The following is a 21240-nucleotide window of genomic DNA, read 5'->3' on the forward strand; positions in this document are numbered from 1 at the left end:
GCTTAAAACTTAAAAGCAATAAAATTCCCTATGAAAGAGGTTTTTTTTTTTTTTTTGAAAATTAAGCTATCATTTAATTTTGTTACTTGATTTTCCACAAAAGCCAATTCTAATACTTGTTTTCAGGAAATAAAGACGTTCTCAGGTGATCAAGATAGAAAGATAGAAATCATTATTTCCTAAGTACACTTCAGCTCTTGAGAATAAGCTGCATGTTGTTCGTGTGCTAAAAGTATAGACATTTTTGCAGAAGGTCCCCCTGTCCCAAGGCAATCTGTTCCACTTGAAGCCACAATGGAGTATCAGGATCCTACTCAAAGCTGAGACCTTCACCGTGACTACTTGTGCTAGGCCATGGGCGTGATCTTTTTCAATGGCCTATCAAAACCTGTTTCACATTTTAACTTCTCTCCCCAGTTTTTTATATAGGTATGACACAGTGTGTGGGAAACTTGCCCACTGTATTAGTAGCTAAATGAAAACCTGACAGACTGTGCCTGAAAATGCCATTATTTGATGTTATAGTATAACATTTGCAAACTTATTTATAATCATTCTTATTTATTTATAATCAGTCCTCAGTATATTCATTTGCCAAGTCTCATAGCTCTATGGAAGGTGTTTGGCCTTATCTCATTGTGTTTTTATTTCAAACATTTTTAAAACTAGGATCCCTAAGAAAGATTTTTCCCCAGAATACAATGAAGGCCATTAACCATTATCAACAACTTCATGCCAGAAATTATAGATGAGCAGTAATAGGTACTTAGCGTGTATCATTTATGATTGTTACTAGGAAGCATTTAGAAGAACATGATGGAAACGGGACACTGGTTCATCTGATAAGAGGAGAAAGTTTTGCCTTTATATTTTGGGTATCTTTATTTTTAAATGTAATGATATCCTGTGCCAAATTCATGTGATCCAGGCAAGAATAAAATAACATTCTTTGGATCTAGAATTAGATTCATTGAGAAGTATTTATTGAGCAATACTACGTTCCAGGAGCTGTGCTGGGCTATTAGAGTATAGTCATGATCAAAAGGTTATTATACCTCTTTCATGAAATTTGTAGATAAACAATAAATAAGTGAACTCTCAAATAGACAGTTATGATAAGTTTATGAAAGATTCTGGCTCTATGGGGCGCCTGGGTGGCTCAGTGGGTTAAAGCCTCTGCCTTCAGCTCGGGTCATGATCCCGGGGTCCTGGGATCGAGCCCCGCATCGGGCTCTTTGCTCAGCAGGGAGCCTGCTTCCTCCTTCCTCCTCTCTCTCGGCCTTCCTTTCTGCCTACTTGTGATCTCTGTCTGTCGAATAAATAAAATCTTAAAAAAAAAAAAAAAAGATTCTGGCTCTCTAGAGGAGTCTTCACATCTACCTGAGTAGATTAGTCTTAGAGCTTAAAAAAGAACTTTGATAGTTTTTGGTGTCCTAGAGTTTATGTTTTCTTATGTTCTTAAGATATTCACAGATTCCTAGGGTTGGTTGTGATTGTCCTAGGGTCTTCCTACCAAGGGGCAATGTACTATGAGAATCCTCCTCCTCTTACAAGAAAGTGGCATCCATTTGTTACTTTTCAGGATTATTCACACTATACTTGGTCACTGGGTTTAGCCTGAGTGCTTATGTCTTAGGAGACATATGTCTTATGTCCCGCTCCCTGTAATTATGAACATTTTCTAAAAGTCTTATTTTTTTTATTTTGTTTTTTATAAACACATAATATATTTTTATCCCCAAGGGTAGAGGTCTGTGAATCGCCAGGTTTACACACTTCACAGCACTCACCATAGCACATACCCTCCCCAGTGTCCATAGCCCCACCCCCCTTCTCCCAACCTTCCTCCTCCCAGCAACCCTCAGTTTGTTTTGTGAGATTAAGAGTCACTTATGGTTTGTCTCCCTCCCAATCCCATCTTGTTTCATTTATTCTTCTCCTACCCCCTTAACCCCCCATGTTGCATCTCCACTTCCTCATATCAGGGAGATCATATGATAGTTGTCTTTCTCTGATTATCAAAAGTCTTATTTTTAAACAGTCAAATCTTGGGACTCTTTTTTTGACTTTCTGTAGATACTTTAAATCCACATGGGATTGTGAATTAACACAGTGTATTCCAGTAAGCTTCTAGGACTTCCTCTTCCTTGTCAATATTGCTTGATTCAAGCTAGTTAGCATCGCGTTCTTGAAGTCTCATTTAACCCGAATAATCACCGTAGTCTTTCTAGCCAGTTGCATGTATGCTTCATTCAGTTTTGCCACCTTATACACTTACTGGTCAGAGTTTGGGCTGCTTTTCTCAGAATCCGTGCCATATACCTACTTTTTGTTAAGAAACACGCTTACCAGGAGCAATGATGAATTTTTCATGGAGTTAGAGTGCCTTGTTGCGCAACTTCTAGTCTTTGCACAAGGGCAGAACAGGTGCGTTGGTGTTTTAATGTGCCTGTTATATAATGGGTGTTCTGCAGTATGTGTAACTGTTCTTTGCACAAACCTTTCCTTTTTATGCTTCCATTCCAGTCCTTCACAGAACTCATTTGTGTGATCTGGGCCATCCGCTTCATGTACTAGTTAAGAAGAGCCTGGTTCCAGGGGCAGATAGTCCTGCGATTGAATCTGAGCTCTCTGACTTAATGGCACATATTACGTTGGGGAAACTGTTTAACCCTATTATGCTTGGTCCTGTCTTTTCTAAAATGAGGATAATTAAGGCACCTGCTTTACAGGGCAGGCATGAAAACTAAATTCAATACCATATGCAACATCCTGTCACAAACTAAGCACCCATTAAGTAATATTCATTGGGCCCGGTTTCTATCCTCGTCCTCTGTCACGGATTCATTGTGTAACATCACCTCCCCTAACCCCCTCCCCAGAAATGCTATTGACCTCTCATTTTAGAAACAAAGAGTAATCCTATTTCTAGATAGACAGGCATAGCTTATTTCTTTTACAAGAGAGATGCTACTCCCAAGTAGAAATGTCACAGCTGAGATCCCTGTGCTGTGTTGCCTTAGAGGCAACCCAGTGTCTTGTGCAGCACTCACGCTTTTGAGTCTCAGGCCTAGGCTACACACCTGTGCCCAGCTGGGTGACATTGTGGATGTTTTTACAAGGTAAGCCTGCTTTCCCATATGAATCAGGAGAATACTGCCTTGCTCATAAAGCTTTGTGAGTACTGACTGAGGCCAGTTGTATTAAACGCCCACCATATTTCCTGGGACATCAAAGGAGCTGGTTTTCTTCTCCTGCTCCTTTGCTTTGAGGGTCATCTCAGAAACTCTGTCCCTGTCACAGAAGGAAGAAAGCTATTTGCCATTCCTGTGTGAGGACACAGAAAGATGAAAAAGGCATCATCCCACCCCAAATGTTGCATTACCAAATGGAACAAACTTTGTTTTTCAGTGCTTCATTAAGGAATTTCCATGTAGGGGCACCTGGGTGGCTCAGTGGGTTAAAGCCTCTGCCTTTGGCTCAGGTCATGATCCCAGGGTCCTGGGATCAAGCCCCACATCAGGCTCTCTGCTCAGCAGGGAGCCAGCTTCCTTCTCTCTCTCTCTCTGCCTGCCTCTCTGCCTACTTGTGATCTCCATCTGTCAAATTAATAAATAAAATCTTTAAAAAAAAATTTTTTTTTAAAGGAATTTCCATGTAAACCATATACCTGATGTTTATAACATTGACCCCACAGTTAAAGGGCTCCATTCAGGATTTTCAAAGAATAGATTATCCTCTTAATTTTAACATTACAGTTGTAGAATTCCTCCTGGTTCACATCCCCCAATATTACTTTTGTGACTGGCGAGAGATGGAAGATGGGATGACAACACATTTTCCTCAAATTACCAAGTTCCCTTCTCGCTGTCTAACACTGAACCAATTCTCCCTTGGAAAGACACTTGAAGGGCACCTGCGTGACTCAGTCTTTTAAGCATCTGATGCTTAATTTCAGCTTGGTCACGATCTCAGGGTTGTAAGATAGAACTCCACATTGGGCTGTGCACTCACTAGGCATGGAGCACAGTGGCTGTCACAATCTTGGTCACAATCTCAGGGTTGTGAGACAGAGCTCCATGTTAGGCTGTGCACTGGGCATGGAATTCCTTCTCCAACTGCCCTTCCTCCCCCATAAAATTAAAAATTAAAATTAAAAAATAAACACACTTGTATTAGTCCTTATGTTTTGAAACTACATCATGGCATGGCAAGAGGTAGGAGAGGCAACATGACAAAGAAGACACGGGCTTTGGACTAAAGTACTTGGTACACTGCCTGGAGTGTATTAGGTGCTCAGTAAATGTTGACTGATAGTTTTTCTCATCTGTGAAATGGCTCTGGTTCTGTAAGTTGTGTTTTGAAAATAAACATATAGTGGAATTACTATGCTTTTTTCTTCCTTAAGAAGAATTGCTGCCCAGATAGGAATGTTGAATTTTTTAAGAGTCCTGTTTTAATACCGAGGCCAGAAATACCCAATATTTCCCCTAAATGTTTCAGATATACTTTCAAAGTAAGTTTGTTCAAATCAGCAGCTAAACAAGGTCCAAACATTGCATTTGGTTGATGGTCTTTCTCTCTTTAAAATTTTTAATACTTTTTAATTTAAGGTAGTGCACATCCTGAAAATTGCATAAACTTGAAGTGTACAGCTTGATGGTTGGGTCACAAATTAAACTTCTTCTTATAACTATTCAGACCAAGAAATAAGCCATTGCCAGCTCCTCTGCAGCACCCTCTTCTTGGGGCCTTCCAGGCACTGACTACCTTTCTCCTCGTTTCTCCCTTAGCCTCTACCCCCTAACTCTCTTGACTTGAGTGGACCCCAGCACATGGCTTGAACTCAACAACTCTGTAAGATCAAGACCTGAGCTGATAGCAAAAGTCAGATGCTGTAACTGACAGACCAACCTAGGCATCCATTTGACCTTTAACATCAGAAATTAGTTTTGCCCTTCTTTGAACTTAACAGAAATGAAATCATGTAGTACATCTATTTTTTTTTTTTAAGTTTTTAAAAATAAGCTCTACACCCAGCATGGGGCTGGAACTCCTCAAGATTTTTTCAGCTGAACCAGCCCATCGCCCCAATGTACGTTCTTTTATATCTGGCTTTTTTTACTCATCATCACTATGTATAATTTAATGTGGTACTAATGCATTCCTTTTCATTGCTGTGTGGTATTCCGTTGTAAGGTTAGCCATTCATTCATTTCTTCTACTAATGGTAGATGTTTGGATTATTGCCCTATTTCCCCTTTATTGCAGATAATGCCTTTTGAGCATTCTATTTTAAATATACAAGATTTTCTTAATTTATTTGAGATTGAGCATGAACCAGGGGCAAGAGCAGATGGAGAGGAAGAAACAGACTTCCCACTGAGCAAGGAGCCTGATGCAGGGCTTCATCCCTAGAGCCCCAGGACATGACCTGAGCCAAAGGCAGACACTTAACCAACTGAGTTGCCCAGGTGCCCTGAACATTCTTTTATGTGTTTCTCAGTGTATATATGAAACAAGGCCATTTTCATTGGGTTTATGCCTAGGAACAGAGTATCTGGGTAATAAGGCACAGATATACATTCTGCCTTCGTAGATGCTCAGCAATTATCTAAAATGTACAGCGACTGTATGAGTTCATATTCTCACCAACACTTTGTATTGTCACTCTTTAATTTTGATCATTCTGGTAGGTGTGGAGAGGTATGTTGTTCTGGTTCTAATTTGCATTTCCCTAATGATTTGTGAGGTTGAGTATCTTTTCATTTGTGTGCTATTGTCTGTTTTTTTATTGGATTATTTGCCATTTTTCTTACTGGTTTGTAGCAGTTCTGTGTTCAGAATACAGGTTCTTTGTCTGTTGCGCATATTGCTTATCTCTTCTAAACTGTGGCTTATCTTTCTATTCACAGTGATTTTTTTTTTTATTTATTTGACAGAGAGAGAAATCACAAGCGGGGTTGGGGGGCAGGCTCCCCGCCGAGCAGAGAGCCCGACGCGGACCCGATCCCAGGACTCTGGGATCATGACCCGAGCCGAAGGCAGCGGCTTAACCCACTGAGCCACCATTTTTGACAAATTTCTATCTTTAATATAGTCAAATTTATTAATCTTTTTCTTTGTAGTTAGGACTTACGGGTCTTTATACTCTGAAACTGATATTGGTGTTTTTGAAATAGCCTTGTGAGGTACATAAATTAGAAGTGAAAATGTGTGCTCATAGGATAATGATTCTGATTTTCGGGGATGCACATCAGCTGAATCTAAAATACTGTATTTTTGTATTAATGAGCCTAGTTTTCTAATATGACACTAAAACTAAAAGAAAAATACTTTTTAAATGAAATCCAGGAAAGTTTGGTTTTTTTTTTTTAAAGATATTTTTTATTTTTTATTTATTTGAGAGACAGAGAGTGAGGGAGTACAAGCTGGATTAGGGGCATAGGGAGAGGGAGAAGTAGGCTCCCCGCTGAGCAGAGAGAGCCTGATGTGGGGATCATGACCTGAGGCAAAGGCAGACACTTAACTGACTGAGTCACCCAGGCGCCCGAAATCCAGGAATGTTTTAAGCAGTGGAAATGACATTTTGGAATGACAAGGCTGCCTCTCCTTATAGTCAGTCATTGAATAAAGTTTGGTTTTTCTACAACTATAAAAATATTAGAAATTATAATAACCGTCAACATTTTTTTTAACATGGGCCAAGCAGTGTGCTAAGCACTTTATTTTTGTGAGCTCACTTTTTTTTTTTTTTAAAGATTCCATTTATTAATTTGACAGAGAGAAATCCCAAGTAGACAGAGAGGCAGCTAGAGAGAGAGGGAAGCAGGCTCCCTGCTGAGCAGAGAGCCCGATGCGGGACTCGATCCCAGGAACCCGAGATCATGACCTGAGCCAAAGGCAGCGGCTTAACCCACTGAGCCACCCAGGTGTGAGCTCACTTTTAAGCCTTATAATGGCCCCATACTTAGAAATATTACTGTCCCAATTTCATAGATGTGCAAACAGGAACTGGGTGGATTAAAATTTGCCTGTCTCAGGTATGCCAGAAAACTCTTAGTGATGCCTACCACCACTGCATGCCAAACCACCCCAATTTAGTGGTATAAAACAGCAGCAGTTTTATTATGCTCAGGGATTCAGAAAGGGCACTACAGAAATGGCTTGTCTCTGTTCCAGAAGGTCTGGGGCCTTAGCACAGACTTGAAGGCTGGAGGTGACCCCATCTGAAGACTCCCTCCCCAGGCTGGTGGTTGCTACTAGCTGTTGGCGAGGGCCTCGGCCAGGGCTTTCTGCAGGAACATATGCACGATTTCTCCATGAGGACATCCCAGCTGTGCCAGTGCCCCAGAGTGAATGCTTAGATTACCAGTAGGCAGGCACTATTACTTACTTCTATGAACTCCCCTTGGAAGTCACAGACCATCACTTCCACTAGTTACAGACTTCTTCAGTCTCAATATGAAGGCATGTTGAATTTCAGTCAATTTTCTTGGCTTGGGGAAAAGCTCAAGTCTTTGAAAAACTTGAATTTCTTTTAAGGAAACAGAACAGTTTAATTTGAAGGAAAACAGTATGTTTTGTATTGAAGGGATGTAGCAAAGAAGTTTGTTTTTCACAGTGGCATAAAGATTTCTTGGGTTCTTCACAAAATTTAAAGTGGCCACTTTTCTGAACCTTAGTTATTTATTTCTTTGAAAACATAGGAAACAAATGTGGTAAGACAAACCCTACTGCAGAATTTTTATCGACATCTTTTTGTGCGTATTCAAATCCTACTCAGGTCTTTTCAGATCTTGTAGAACGTCCCCAAGTTCTGCTTTCTTCTACCTAATCCCTCAAGGCAGCTGTTTCTAATTGAATCAGACATGGAGTAAGGTCCGAGTACAGTCCAAGGCCAGGGAAAGAGGGTGTTTGAACCACATTCTTATTTTCTTGGTAACTGACCCATGAATAATAAGAGAAAGCCTATGGAAAAATTCAGTCTTTGGGTTTTGTTTTGGTTTGGTTTTGTGGGTTTTTTGTTTTTGTTTTTGTTTTTGTTTTTTCAGTTTTTTAGCCAAATTATGAGAAGCCATGTGTGTTTTTCTACACCATCAAGCAATTAACTCAGTTCTCAGCGGACACTGACTGGGCCACGGGTCTTACAAATTGAATCCTGGAGATAGCCTCAGGTCTCACTGGTGAGGGGCTCCATTCCACAAGACTGTCCCCACTTCCTCGTCACCTGTGCTCCTAACCAACTGACCATAAATCAGAGGTTTGCTAGACCAGCTCACAAAACTCAGGAAACCAGTTTACTTACGTTTACCAGTTTCTTTTGAAGGATATAAAGGATACAGATGAGCAGGCAGATGAGGAAGTTCACAGGGCAAGGCCCCAGAGGGACAGAGCTTCTTCCATTTCCTCTCTGGGCACCACTCTCCCAGCACTTTCATGTGGTCACCAACTCAGAAGCTCTCAGAACATCCTTTTGGGTTTTATGGAGGCTTCATTACTTAGTCCAGCCCCTCTCCTCCGGGAAGGGGAGACTGAACGTTCCAACCTTCCACCTTCCAGTCCCATTCTTGGCTCCTCTGACAACCAGCCCCCATCCTTAGGTTACCTTGAGGGGGTCCGAAGATTACATCGTTAACATAACAAAAGACATCGGATTCCTCTCCTACTTGACTTCCCAAAGTTTTGGAACTCTGCTAGGAATGGGGACAAAGACTAAATATATCTTTTTTTTTTCCCCCTTTTTCAAGATTGCTTATTCATTTATTTGTCAGAGAGAGAGATGAAGAGAGGAGCACAAGCAGGGAGAACAGCAGGCAGTGGCAGAAGCAGGTCCCTCCTGCTGAGCAAGGAGCCCTATGTGGGACTCAGTCCCAGGACCTTGGGATCATGACCTGAGCCAAAGGCAGACACTTAACCGACTGCCACCTCTAGGCGTACCCCAAATATATATTTCTTACTGGAAATCATGATATCACAGGTTTCAGTGTAGCTTTCTTGCACTGGGAAGAAATCTCATTTTTCATACAAATGTGGATGTGACTTTATTGGCCTACGGAATAATAGGGTTCTTTCTGGTATTCCAAAGCTTTGGTCCAGCCTTATTCAGAGGCTGCACCAGCAATTGATCTGTTAGGGTGCTTATTGTTTCCGAATATTGCACGTACACTTTGCCTTGATAGATTGGAATAACTGAGGTACCAAAGGAGATTGTCATCAGAGCATCAGGTAGGTCCACTAAAAAAGCAAAACAAAATTGTGCTAAGTGATGTCATGTAAGTGTGCTGCTGCTGTTACTGTGTCAGTAGGGTTTTTTGCTTTGCTTTTTGGGTTTGTTTGTTTTTTCTGCCAGTATATGGAGTAATTGGAAAATAGGGATGTTGATGGTCTGCTGGTAACATGGTTAGAAATGATCTGTTAGACATAGATAGCCCTCTGTTTCAAAACATATTTTGTTGCGGTACTGCATGTATTTTGGTCAGGTTGGTATAGGGTCACCTGTGCGTTTTCTGTCTCATGGCATTTATACTGTGAAGGTAAGTAAAGGGAAACTTCTCTAGAATGGAGTTGCAGGTTCAGCAGGGGGTGCTCTCGGGCCCTACCACTCATTGTCAGTTGCAGACCCCACAGGAAGACAGGGACCTTGCAGGTGGATACTACTTTACTCTCCCAGCAGGAGAAAGAAAGGTTTACCTCCTCACCACCACCCAGCTAGCACAGGCAGTGACAGATTGTCACAGCTCCGCCACTGAAAACCCACTATGCTTCTAGTTCCCACTTTACCCCAGTGGATTTTTTATTTATGACAGTCTTCCTAACTCGTGCTTTCCTCTGTGATAGGGCATCCCTATTCTTTGTTCAGAAGACTTGGTTTTGCCAAAGTTTGTTTGCCCCAGATTGCAATTCTCTGTTATTCCTGAATAAACCCAGTTTTTTCCCTGATAAATAACTGGCAGCTTTATTTTTTTTTTTTATGTTAACAATACCTTCATGAAAGAAGATAGACAATAAGTAAAAAACAGAATTTCAGAAAAATAAGTGTATGGTAAGCAAAGTGAATAAAACAAGGTGATAGTATAATAATAGTTCAGTCTCTTTTTTGTAAACTGGGAGAATTTGGTTTCCTCCATGGAATTGTAGAGGAAGAATGCAGAGGGAATGGAAAGTGGGGAAATAGTGCTTTAGCTAAAGGAAACCTGTTCTTTAAAAAGCAGGTAGAAATAAGTGTAAGCTGCCTATACCAAACTTCAAAGTTGGGGTTCTCCTATAGTATCCTTCTCCTCTAATCAGTCGAAAATTATTTTAATAAGTGCTTAACCTTATTTACCAGTTAACCAACATTTTCCCACTTTTCTCATGTTTGGATCTTCCTGTGAATATTTACCATTGTCTGTGTCCCTTCAGAAAATCGCTACCAACCTAAGGTTGATGCTCCTAGGATTAGGGCTTAGTCATTCCATACACTGCTCTTGCACATGCACTCTCTCTCTCTCTTCCACTCTTAAAGATTTTAAGGACTTATTCATATTAAAAGATATTGAGGGGGCTTCTGGGTGGCTCAGTTGGTTAAGCGTCCAATTCTCGATTTAGGCTTAGGTCATGATTTCAGGGTCGCACGCTCTGTATCAGGCCCTGCGCAGGGTATGGAGCCTGCTTGGGATTCGCTCTGTCCTCCCCCCTTGGCCCCCAACACACACAAGCATACTCTTTCTCGGGGGGGAAAAAAAAGATTTCTGTAGTAAAAAATTTTGTTTAAATGGTTGTTGAATTTCTTTAGATTAAATCTCAGCAACAACAAGGAAAATGTGACTTCTCTTTTGATCCTTTCAAATGGTGAATGATAATTATAAATTTCCTAATACTGAGTTCTCTGTATTCTTGGAATAAGCCTCCCTTCGTCATGGTATATTATTCTTTCAATGCACTGTGGGAATCTTTGCTAGCATTCTATTCAGAATAATCTGTGTTGATATCCGTAACTGAGATTTGGTATGTAGCTGTTTTTTTTTTTTTTTTTTTTTCAGTTGTACTTGCCAGGTTTCTGTATCAGTGTGATTCTAACTTTGTAGAAAGACTTTGAACAACTTTTTTAAAAACTCTGAAACTTTAAGGCCTAAGCTAATTTGAATACAAAGAAACTAGCTATTTTCTGTTGACTTTAAACATAGGACCCAGTAGTCCTTTGAAAAGAACATCAATACTTCATTTCTTTCCCTAATTTCTACTCTAAGTATCTTCTAAAAGAATGAACACTTACTGGTACAAATATTAGAGTTTACAGGCAATGTTCTCAAGTGACTTTTTGTATCAAAAGCTTTAAGTGCCTATGGGATGCCTGGGTGGCTCAGTGGTTAAGACTCTGCCTTCAGCTCGGGTCATGATCTCAGGGTTCTGGGATCGAGTCCCGAGTCAGGCTCTCTGCTCAGTGGAGAGCCTGCTTCCTCCTCTCTCTCTCTCTCTCTCTCTCTCTCTGCCTACTTGTGATCTCTGTCAAATAAATAAATGAAATCCTCTTTAAAAAAAAAAAAAAAAGCTTTAAGTGCCTAAAATTCTTAATATAGGGCTGTCAGTCTTTTTAAAGACTGAGTCTTTATTTTTTAGAGCAGTTTAGGTTCATTGTAATATCGAGCAGAAGTACAAAGACTTCCCATATACTCCCTGTTCCACACATTTATAGCCTCTTTCATTATCAGTATTATCCGCCAGAGGTGTATATTCCTTACAGCTGATGAACCTGCAGTGACAAATCATTATCATCCAAAGTCCATAGTTTACTTTCGGGTTCACTCTTGGTGGACATTCTGTGTGTTTGAACAAATGTATAATGACATGTATCTACCATTACAGTAATAACAGTATCACACAGAGTAGTTTCATAGCCCTAAAAATCCCCTGTGCTCCCCCTACTGGTCAACGCCTCCACAACACACACACACTCACACACACACTCCAAACTCCTAGTGACCACTGATCTCTTAACTGATTCCATGGTTGTACAGTGTCCCTTCTTCAGCTTGGTTCTCCTTCATTATTTGTTGGCTATTCTAGATCTTTTTCCTGTCTTTTTTTTTCCTACCTATTTGGGTTTAGTATGCTCTTAATTTTTTCCCCTAGTTTCCTAAAGTGAAAACTTAAATGATTGTTTTAGATTTTTTTTTCTAATCTGTGCATTCAGTGTTGTCAATTTCCCTCCAAGCATTGCTTTTGCTGGATTCCACACATTTTGATAGTTGCTTTTTCTTTATTTCAAAATACTATACCATTTTGTTCACTCTAAGTGTGTTGTTTAATATCCAAATATTTTGAGATTTTCCACTATTTTTGTTATTTTACCTTAATTCCATTGTGGTTTGACAGCATGGTTTATCTTCTGTTAAATTTGTTCAGGGGTGTTATGGCCAAAGGTGTGGTGTGTCTGGGTGAATATTCCATGTGAGTTTGAGAATTTGTATTCTGCCGCTGTTGGGTGAAGTAGTCTATAGATGTCAGTTATACCCAGCTGATAAGTGGTGGTACTGAATTCAGTGATGTCTGCCGATCTGTGATAGGTACTGCTTAAGTCTTCCACTACAATAGTGGGTTCATCTGTTCCTCCTTGCAGTTCTATCAGTTTTTGCCTCATATAGTTTCATCTTTTGTTTGGCACACCATATTAACGGCCATCTGTCTTGGAGAATTGACCCCTTTATCATTATGTAGTACCCCTCTTTTTCCTCAAATAATGATCACTTTCCTTTACTCTGAAGTCAGCCTTGTCTAAAATGAATAGAGGACTCTTGCTTTCTTTTAATTATATTAGTGTGGTGTATGTATCTCCATCCAGCTACTTTTCATCTCTGTGTGTATTTGTAGTTAAAATGGGTTTTTTATGGACAACATGTGGTTGATTCTTGTCTTTAACCCACTCCCAACTACCTCTGTCTTGTAATTGGTATTGTTAGACCACTGCTGTTCAAAATTATTGTTGCTATCACTGAATTTATATTTACCGTATTTGTTACTATTTTCTGTTTGTTGCCTTTGTTCTTTGTTCTTGTTTTTTCTTTTGCTCTTTCTCTGCCATTTGTGTTTTTGATTGAAGATGTGGTATGATTTCATTTTCTTTTCTTTTTTAGCTTATCAGTTACACTACTTCTTTTTACTTTTTAGTAGTGGTTTCCCTAGACATTGCAATATACATTTACAACTAATCCAGATCCACATTCAGATAACATCACACCAACTTCATGGGGAATACAAGTACCGTATAATAAAATAATCCTAATTCTAGGCACCTGGGTGACTCAGTCGTTAAGCATCTGCCTTCAGCACAGGTCATGATCCAGGGTCCTGGGATCCACTCCCCCTGCTTGTGTTCCTTCTCTCACTGTCTCTCTCTCTGTCAAATAAATAAATAAAATCTTTAAAAATCATAATAATAATCTAATTCTTCTCTCCCATCCTTGTATCATTTCTGTCATTAATTTCATTTATACATAATGGTGTGTGTGTGTGTGTGTGTGTGTGTGTACACATACATAAGCATATATAATCAGGTACATTATTGATATTATTTTGAGCAAATTGTTATTAGATCAATTAAGAATAAGAAAAATGAGGGTTTGTTAAATATTCTCTTTCTTTCCTTATGTACATCCACATTTCTGGCCTAGATCATTTGCCTTCTTTCTGGAGAAATACTTGTAAATGTTAACATTTCTTGTAAGACAATTTCTTGCTGGTCTGCTGGCAGCAAAGTGCTTCAGTTTTTTTGTCTAAGATAGCCTTGATTTACTTTTGAAGAAAAATTTTTCTGGCTACAGAATTCTAGGTTGGTTGTTTTTTTCCCTCAATACTTGAAGTATTTCACTCCATTCTCTTGTTTGTCTGATTTCTGAGAAGTCAGATAAAATTCTTACCTTCACTCTTTTATAGTTAAAGTATTTTTTCCCTCTGGCTTCTTTTGTAATTTTTTTCTTTTATTTTTTATCGTTCAAAAATAATATGCCTACATGTAGTTCTTCTGCCGTTTATTCTGCTTGGTATTCTCTGAGCTTCTTAGACTTGCAGTTTGGTGTCTGACATTAATTTGGGGAAATTCTCAGTTATTATTGTTTAAAAATATTTCCTCTATTTCTTTCTTTTATTCTCTCTATTCCTGTTACATGCATGTTACACCTTTTTTGGTTGTATATTTTTGTTTGTTTTTTCCAGTGTCTTTTCTCTTTGCTTTCCAATTTTGGAGATTTCTATTGAGATATCATTAAGCTCAGAAATTCTTTCCTCAGTCATGTCCCGTCTACTAATAAGCCCCTTAAAGGCATTCTTCATTATTGCGACATATTTTTTATCTCCAGGTTTTTGTGCGTGTTTTTGGTTCTTTGTTAGACTTTTTTTTTTTTTTTTAAAGATTTTATTTATTTATTCGACAGAGAGAGATCACAAGTAGGCAGAGAGGCAGGCAGAGAGAGAGAGGAGGAAGCAGGCTCTCTGCTCAGCAGGGAGCCTGATGCGGGACTCGATCCCAGGACCCTGAGATCATGACCTGAGCCGAAGGCAGCAGCTTAACCCACTGAGCCACCCAGGCGCCCCCTTTGTTAGACTTTTTATCTCTCTGCTTTCACTACCCATCTGTTATTGCACACTGTGTATTGTGCTTACTAGCACTCTCAGCATATTAATCATAGTTGTGTAAATCACCAGTTGTGTAAGTCACAAATCATTCCAATGTCCCACCATATGTCAGTCTTGTTCTGACGCTTGCTGTGTCTCTTTAAGCTTCAGTTTTTATCTCTTAGTATTAAATTTTGTCATTTTTTTCTTGATAGCCAGGCATGATGAGCTAGGTAAACAGCAGTGCTGTAAATAGGTACTATGTGGGGCAAGGGGATGCATTCTATAGTCCTGTGATTGGGTGTTAGTTGTGTAGTGAGTCTGTGCCTCCGGACAGAACTTCACATGTGCTTCTCAGTCCCCATCTTTGTGGGACAAGATAGCTGGAGTGAGCTGCAGTTGGGTATTTGCCTTCCCTCAGGCCACTGGTGCTTCGGTAAACTCCAGCAGGTGAGGATCTGGTTAAAGCATTTGTCCTAGAGTTGGACCATGTTAAGGACCGAATGATATGGCATATTTTGAAGTGGTTCTTTTAACTCTCCACCTGCCAAGACATAGAAGGATTTTTCTCCAACATTCACTAAGAGCCTGATAGAACTCCAGGAGTTAAATTCAAAAACGTATAGAGGGTCCCCTGTGATTGTGTCCCTCCATGTTTTTAACTCTTATACTCGGGTCTAACAGCCAGCAAGTCATCAGTTACTGTCAAATCTTCTTAGGGGCTGGACCTGAAACCAGAAGGTCATGATTGTCAGGGTTTTTGTTTGTTTGTTTGTTTTGTTTTGTTGGTTTTTTGTTGTTGTTGTTGTTGTTGTTGTTTGATTGTCAGTTTTTAGAATTACATGTTTTGCATAACTTGATAGGGAATTATGGATCGAATTTCATCAGTTTCATCAGGAATGGAATTGTGGGCAGCCATAAATATTTTATCATAGAAAATTTAAGTCATATTGAGGAATATTAACAAAACAGTTAATCTGCATGATTCCAATTTTATAAACTATCTTAAGATTGGGAAGCACAGGGGCGCCTGGGTGGCTCAGTGGGTTAAAGCCTCTGCCTTCAGCTCAGGTCATGATCCCAGCGTCCTGGGATCGGGCCCCACGGTGGGCTCTCTGCTCAGCGGGGAGCCTGCTTCCTCCCTTCTCTCTCTCTCTGCCTGCCTCTCTGTCAGTCAGTTGTGTCAGTTGTAATCTGTCAGTCAAATAAATAAATAAAATCTTTAAAAAAAAAAAGATTTGGAAGCACACATCAAAATAATACTGGTTACATCTAGTGGTTAAGCTATAAGTGATTTTTGTTTTCTTTGTATACTTTGGCGTATTTCTAATTTTCCACAGTGAATTTTTGAAGTCAGGAAATAAGTTATTTATAAAAATAAAGCAATTCAGGGGCGCCTGAGTGTCTCTTTCAGTTAAGCATCCAACTCTTGATTTCAGCTAAGGTCATGATCTCAGGGTTGTTAAGATCGAGCCCCGCATCGGGCCCCATGCTCAGTGGGGAGTCTGCTTGGATTCTCCCTCTCCGTCTGCACCCTCTGCTCCACCTTGCAAGCTCACTCTCTTTCTAAAATAAGTAAGTCTAAAAAAAGGGGGGGAAATTGAACACCCAAATCTTGGTTTCTAATACCAATAAAAGGAAAAAGACAAATGGCTTAGAGAAATGACTGATCCACATAGGTAGATAAGTAAGCCTGGAGCAGATTGTAGTGCCAAAAAGTAAGGGACGTGCTCAACAGACAAAACAATGGGAATATGTCAGCAGGACAGCAGGACATGGGAGCCAGTTGGAGGAGCCCCCACTGATTTCAGCAGTAAAATAAGTAATGTAGTATTGAATTATATCCCAGACTATAAAATATGCAGCAGTCCATACTGACATTAATGATTGAATAAATAAATGGATGAGAATAGGGAAAGCTCCTGTGCAAAATTCCCAGTGATTTTACATAGATAACTCTGCTGTCAGGAGGTAGACTATAATTCCCACTCTTTTAAGTGAGGTGTGGGCTGCACATTGTGACTTTGATTCCTAAGTGTGCAGGGTGGAAAGGAGATAAAGCCTAGCTTTCCTGTGGAGAAACTTGACCTCAAGGTCAGCACCAACATTGTTCATGTTGTGACAGTATTATGTGATGAGAATAGCACTATACCCCTTGGTTTTCCTCCCCCAGCAAGCCCATTACCCTACCCTAAACATGACAAAGACATCAGACAAACCCAAATTGAGGGACATTCTACAAAATATCTGACCAGTATTCTTCAAAGTCTGAGAAACTATTAAAGTCTGGAAGATCAGAGGATATATGATGACTAAATGTCACATGGTATCCTAGATAGGAATGTAACATGGTATCCTAGATAGGATTCTGGAGTAGAAAAAGGAGAAAACCAAGGAAATCTGAATACAGTATGAACTTTAGTTAATAATAATAATGTATCAACTTTGGCTTCTTATTTATGATAGATATACTTCAGCAGTAAAAGATGTTAACAATAGGAAGAACTCAACTTTTTTGTAAAACTCTAAAACTATTCTAAAGTTCGTTTGCTTTAAAAAAAAAATCTATTCTTTAACTGAATAATTCACTGCTCTTATTTTTAAAAGATTTGAGTAATATTGGAGATGCTCCAGTGGGATAAGTTTGCAATTTCTGACATTTCTTTTTGGCCCATTTTTCTCGAAGTATAAAGTTCTCATTGGATAAGACTGACTTTTCATTCAGAGGATGCTTTGACGTGCAGCATTCTGCTGTTCATCTGGGTACAGAGTTTTCCAGTGAGGTTTCAGGGCAAGAGTCTTAATCCATACAAGGAGACAAGTAATCTGAAGAGTCAGAAGTTTATGTATATTTCCCCCTTTTCTAGTACAATTATAAAGGTGTGTATATTATAAATTACTATGGCAGTGTTTGACATCCATTGAGGCATTGTGCTTGGTGAAAGTTCTGATGGGAATGAGTGGGCATCTCTTGGCCTTGGCTGTTTCACTCCCACTTGCTCAGTGTAGACCTGGGTGCCAGGCCACAGTGGTGCAGGGCAGTCTCTCCTTTCAAGGGACCAGTCCAGGGACTGTACCAAAGCACACTTAACCCCACAGTGTAGCAAGTATAGTCAGACATGGACGCTGAGCTTAATGGCATGGAGATGGGAGTGATCACCAGCTGCCAGCCCTTTTCTAGACATTAGTGAAACAGATTTATTGGAATGTGTCAGAAAAGTACTGCACTCATGGGGTGCCTGGGTGGCTCAGTCAGTTAAGTGTCCAACTCTTCTTTTCAGCTCAGGTCTTGATCTTAGGGCTGTGAGTTCAAGCCCCTTGTTGGGCTCTGGTGTGGAGGCCACTTAAAAAGAGAAAAGTACTGCATCCCAGATATATAGAGATATGTATGTGTGTGTATATATATATATATATGTATGTGTATATATATATATATATATATATATATATATATGTAGGCAAAATAAAATGGCCAATCATAAAATTATTATGCAAGCTATAAAGTCTTAAAGAGATTGGGATAACAGTTTTAAAATATTTTAAATACTAAAACCTTTCAAACATCTTACCACATTTTGAAGAAGTAAAACAGGGACAGCTAAAACTTCTTCCCTTCCTTCCCATTGTCCTGATACTAATATGTATCATTTCCTAACATTTTTTCAAGACTGTGTGTGTGTGTGTGTACACTTATATGTATATATTAATATATACTGGTTTTGGTATTTTCACAATTTATTTAAATGATATACTAAACAAATCTTTTTGTTACTTTTTCTTTTCATTGATCATTATTGACATTGGTTCATAGTGATAAGTATACATCTAGTTCTTTCATTTTAGGCAGAGTATAATGTTCCTTTATATGAAAATAAACCATTTGGGGGCACCTGGATGGCTCATTCATTAAGCGTCTGCCTTCGACTCAGGTCATGATCCTGGGGTCCTGGGATCGAGCCCCACATCGGGCTCCTTTCTCGGGGATCCTGCTTCTTTCTCAGTCTGCCACTCCCCCTGCTTGTGTTCCTCTCTTGCTGTGTCTCTCTTTGCCACATAAATAAGTAAAATCTTTAAAAAGAAAGGAAGGAAGAAGATAAACCATTTTATTTCCATTTTCTTGTGGGAAAACAGTGGCTGTGAGTTGCATCCTTTTTTTTTTTTTTAAACTCGTCATGGCTACAGTGATGATGATTCTTGCATATGTGCCCTGGTGAAAACAAGAATATCTTTATTCTTGTTATACTACATCTATACTACATCTGTACTACATGGTCACAGATATGTGCCCCTCTTCATTCTTCAAAGAATTACTCTCCAGAGTGCTTGTTCTTACAGACATTTCCATTTCTTCACATCTCTACAAAAATGGCATTATCAGACTTAGTCACCTGTCAGGCTTGTGGGCATGATGCATTTTTCTGCTTATTAATGAAAATTGGACATCTTTTTTATGTTTGAATTCATGGAAGTTCTTCCAGGAATTGCACGTTTATTGCCTTTAAATGGCCTAGTGTTTCCTGAGGTAGAAGGCCCTTCACTGGCCTTGGACCTGATGCCTCAGGACGTGTAATAAAAGCTAATACTGCTGCTTCTGTCATAAAGTTGAAGGCAGGTTAGAGGGAGAGTTCAGACCTTGCCTGTTTAATTGTATTTACTTGTGCCCTTTTGTTTTCTTTGTGTTTCATTATTAGTGAGCATGTCTCTTATTGTTGTGAAGAGTTCAGCTAAGTTAGCTGATTTGTTAGGCTTTTGCTGAAGTATTCAACAAAAATTTCTTTTACAAACTGTATTTGCAGGGCACCTGGCTGGGTCCTTCCATAGAACATGCGACTCTTGGTCTCAGGGTTGGGAGTTCAGGCCCCACGTTCAGTATAGAGATTAATTAAAAATAAAATCTTGAAAAATAAAAATGAAATAAAAAATAAACATAATTTTACCATCCACTCCAGCAGTTGTGTTCATAGGTATTTACCCAAAAGATGAAAATTCATATCCATCGAAAAAGCTGTCCATGTATGTTTACAGCAACTTTATTCATGATCACCGAAATACAGAAGCAGCCCAGATATCCTTTAGAAGGTGAATGGATAAACAAATTATGGTGCATCTGGACAGTGGACTATTATTTGGTGATAAGAACTCTCAGGCATGAAAACACATGAAGGAACTTTAACTACATATGGCTTCATGAAAGAAACCAGTCCTTAGGCCCACATTCTGTATGATTCCAACTGTGTCATTCTAGAAAAGGCAAAACTATGGAGACAGCAAAAGACTCAGTGACAGGGATTAAGAGGGTGGGAGGGCTGAATACATAGAGCACAGGGGATGTTTCAGGCCGGGAAATTATCCTTTAGGATTTGTCATGGTGGATACGTGACATTATGCATTGTCACAGAACTGTGACAGAACTGTGTAACACCAGCAGTGAACAGTCAGCTGTTAATAATGGTGTATCCATTTTGGTTCACTATTTCTAACTGGTACTTCACACTGATGCAAGATGTTACTAAGAGGGGGAACTGGATGCAGGGGAAAAGGGATAAACCTAAAAGTGCTAAAAGAATTTATTCCCCAAAAGTCTATTTTTTTTTACTTTTTTTTAAATACTTCACTCTGTTCAGATTTTACCAAGTATAACCAGTTATGTGAAACAAATGTTATTTTGAATAGAAATTTTTTTAAATTACTAATTAACAGTTTTATTTATGAAATCTAAATTGCTGATGCTTTTAAGGACTACTTCCATTTTCTGTGGATCTGTAAATAAGCAGAGTTCATGTTAAAGTTATTTAATTCCTTTTCACAGTCTTCTTTTTTTTTTTTTTTTTTTTGAAAGATTTTATTTATTGGAGAGAGAGCATGAGCGGGGGGAAGGGGTTGAGGGAGAGGGACAAACAGACTCCCCACTGAGCAAGGAGCCTGATGCTGGGCTCGATCCTAGGACTTTGGGATCATGACCTGTGCCAAAGGCAGACGTTTGGCCAACTGAGCCATCCAGGTGCCCCCTTTTTACTTTCTTAAAAAATAGAGTGGTATAGAGTATTGATTTTATGTATTTTTCTTTCTTTGTGTAGTTATTTAAGTAATTTAGAGCAAAGATGTTGTATTTTACTATATTAGAAATCTTTCCAAATAACTGTAATAGCCAAAGTAATCTGGGATGTTTGTCATGATGCTAATAAATTTTTTATAGCAGAAAACACTTAATTTTATTGATTCTCAGATATCTCTTCTAGGACACTTTAGCCTCCGAAATCAATACGTCTCTTACAATCAGTAATGTCTTAGGTTTAGGGAGATAGGATGTCTCATAAGGCTTCCAGAGAAGGAATTTCATAACTGTTACAGAATCACTATAATTCTTCGAGTGATGTCACGGGATCGTTCTGTCTCTCACATGTGTCTTTCAGATGCTCTCTGTGTGGGTATGTGTGCAGCCATCCTCCGTCTTTGAAGTCTCACATGTGGAAGCATGCAAGTGACCAAAATTACAACTACGAACAAGTGAACAAGGCCATCAATGACGCCATTTCACAGAGCGGCAGGTACCTGATCCTCCCCCTTTCCCTGTTGTATGTAAGCTAAAGTGAGAGTTAAACCTGCTAGTCTTTTTTTTTTTTTTTTAATTAAAGATTTTATTTATTT

General features: G+C 39.3%; 1 protein-coding gene across 6 annotated transcripts in view; it reads left to right on the forward strand.

Moving 5' to 3' along the window:
- The window catches only part of ZNF507 (zinc finger protein 507), a 40441-nt gene that overhangs the window by 15169 nt on the left and 4032 nt on the right, over positions 1–21240 (forward strand). For all 6 annotated transcript variants that reach the window (XM_059151692.1, XM_059151691.1, XM_059151693.1 and 3 more), the window contains one exon: positions 21006–21140. In XM_059151692.1, coding sequence (XP_059007675.1) covers positions 21006–21140 — 135 coding nt within the window. The remainder of the gene's footprint in view (positions 1–21005; positions 21141–21240) is intronic.

This window comes from Mustela lutreola, chromosome 16 (genome assembly GCF_030435805.1).
Source record: "Mustela lutreola isolate mMusLut2 chromosome 16, mMusLut2.pri, whole genome shotgun sequence".
In the NCBI taxonomy this organism is placed as follows: domain Eukaryota; kingdom Metazoa; phylum Chordata; class Mammalia; order Carnivora; family Mustelidae; genus Mustela; species Mustela lutreola.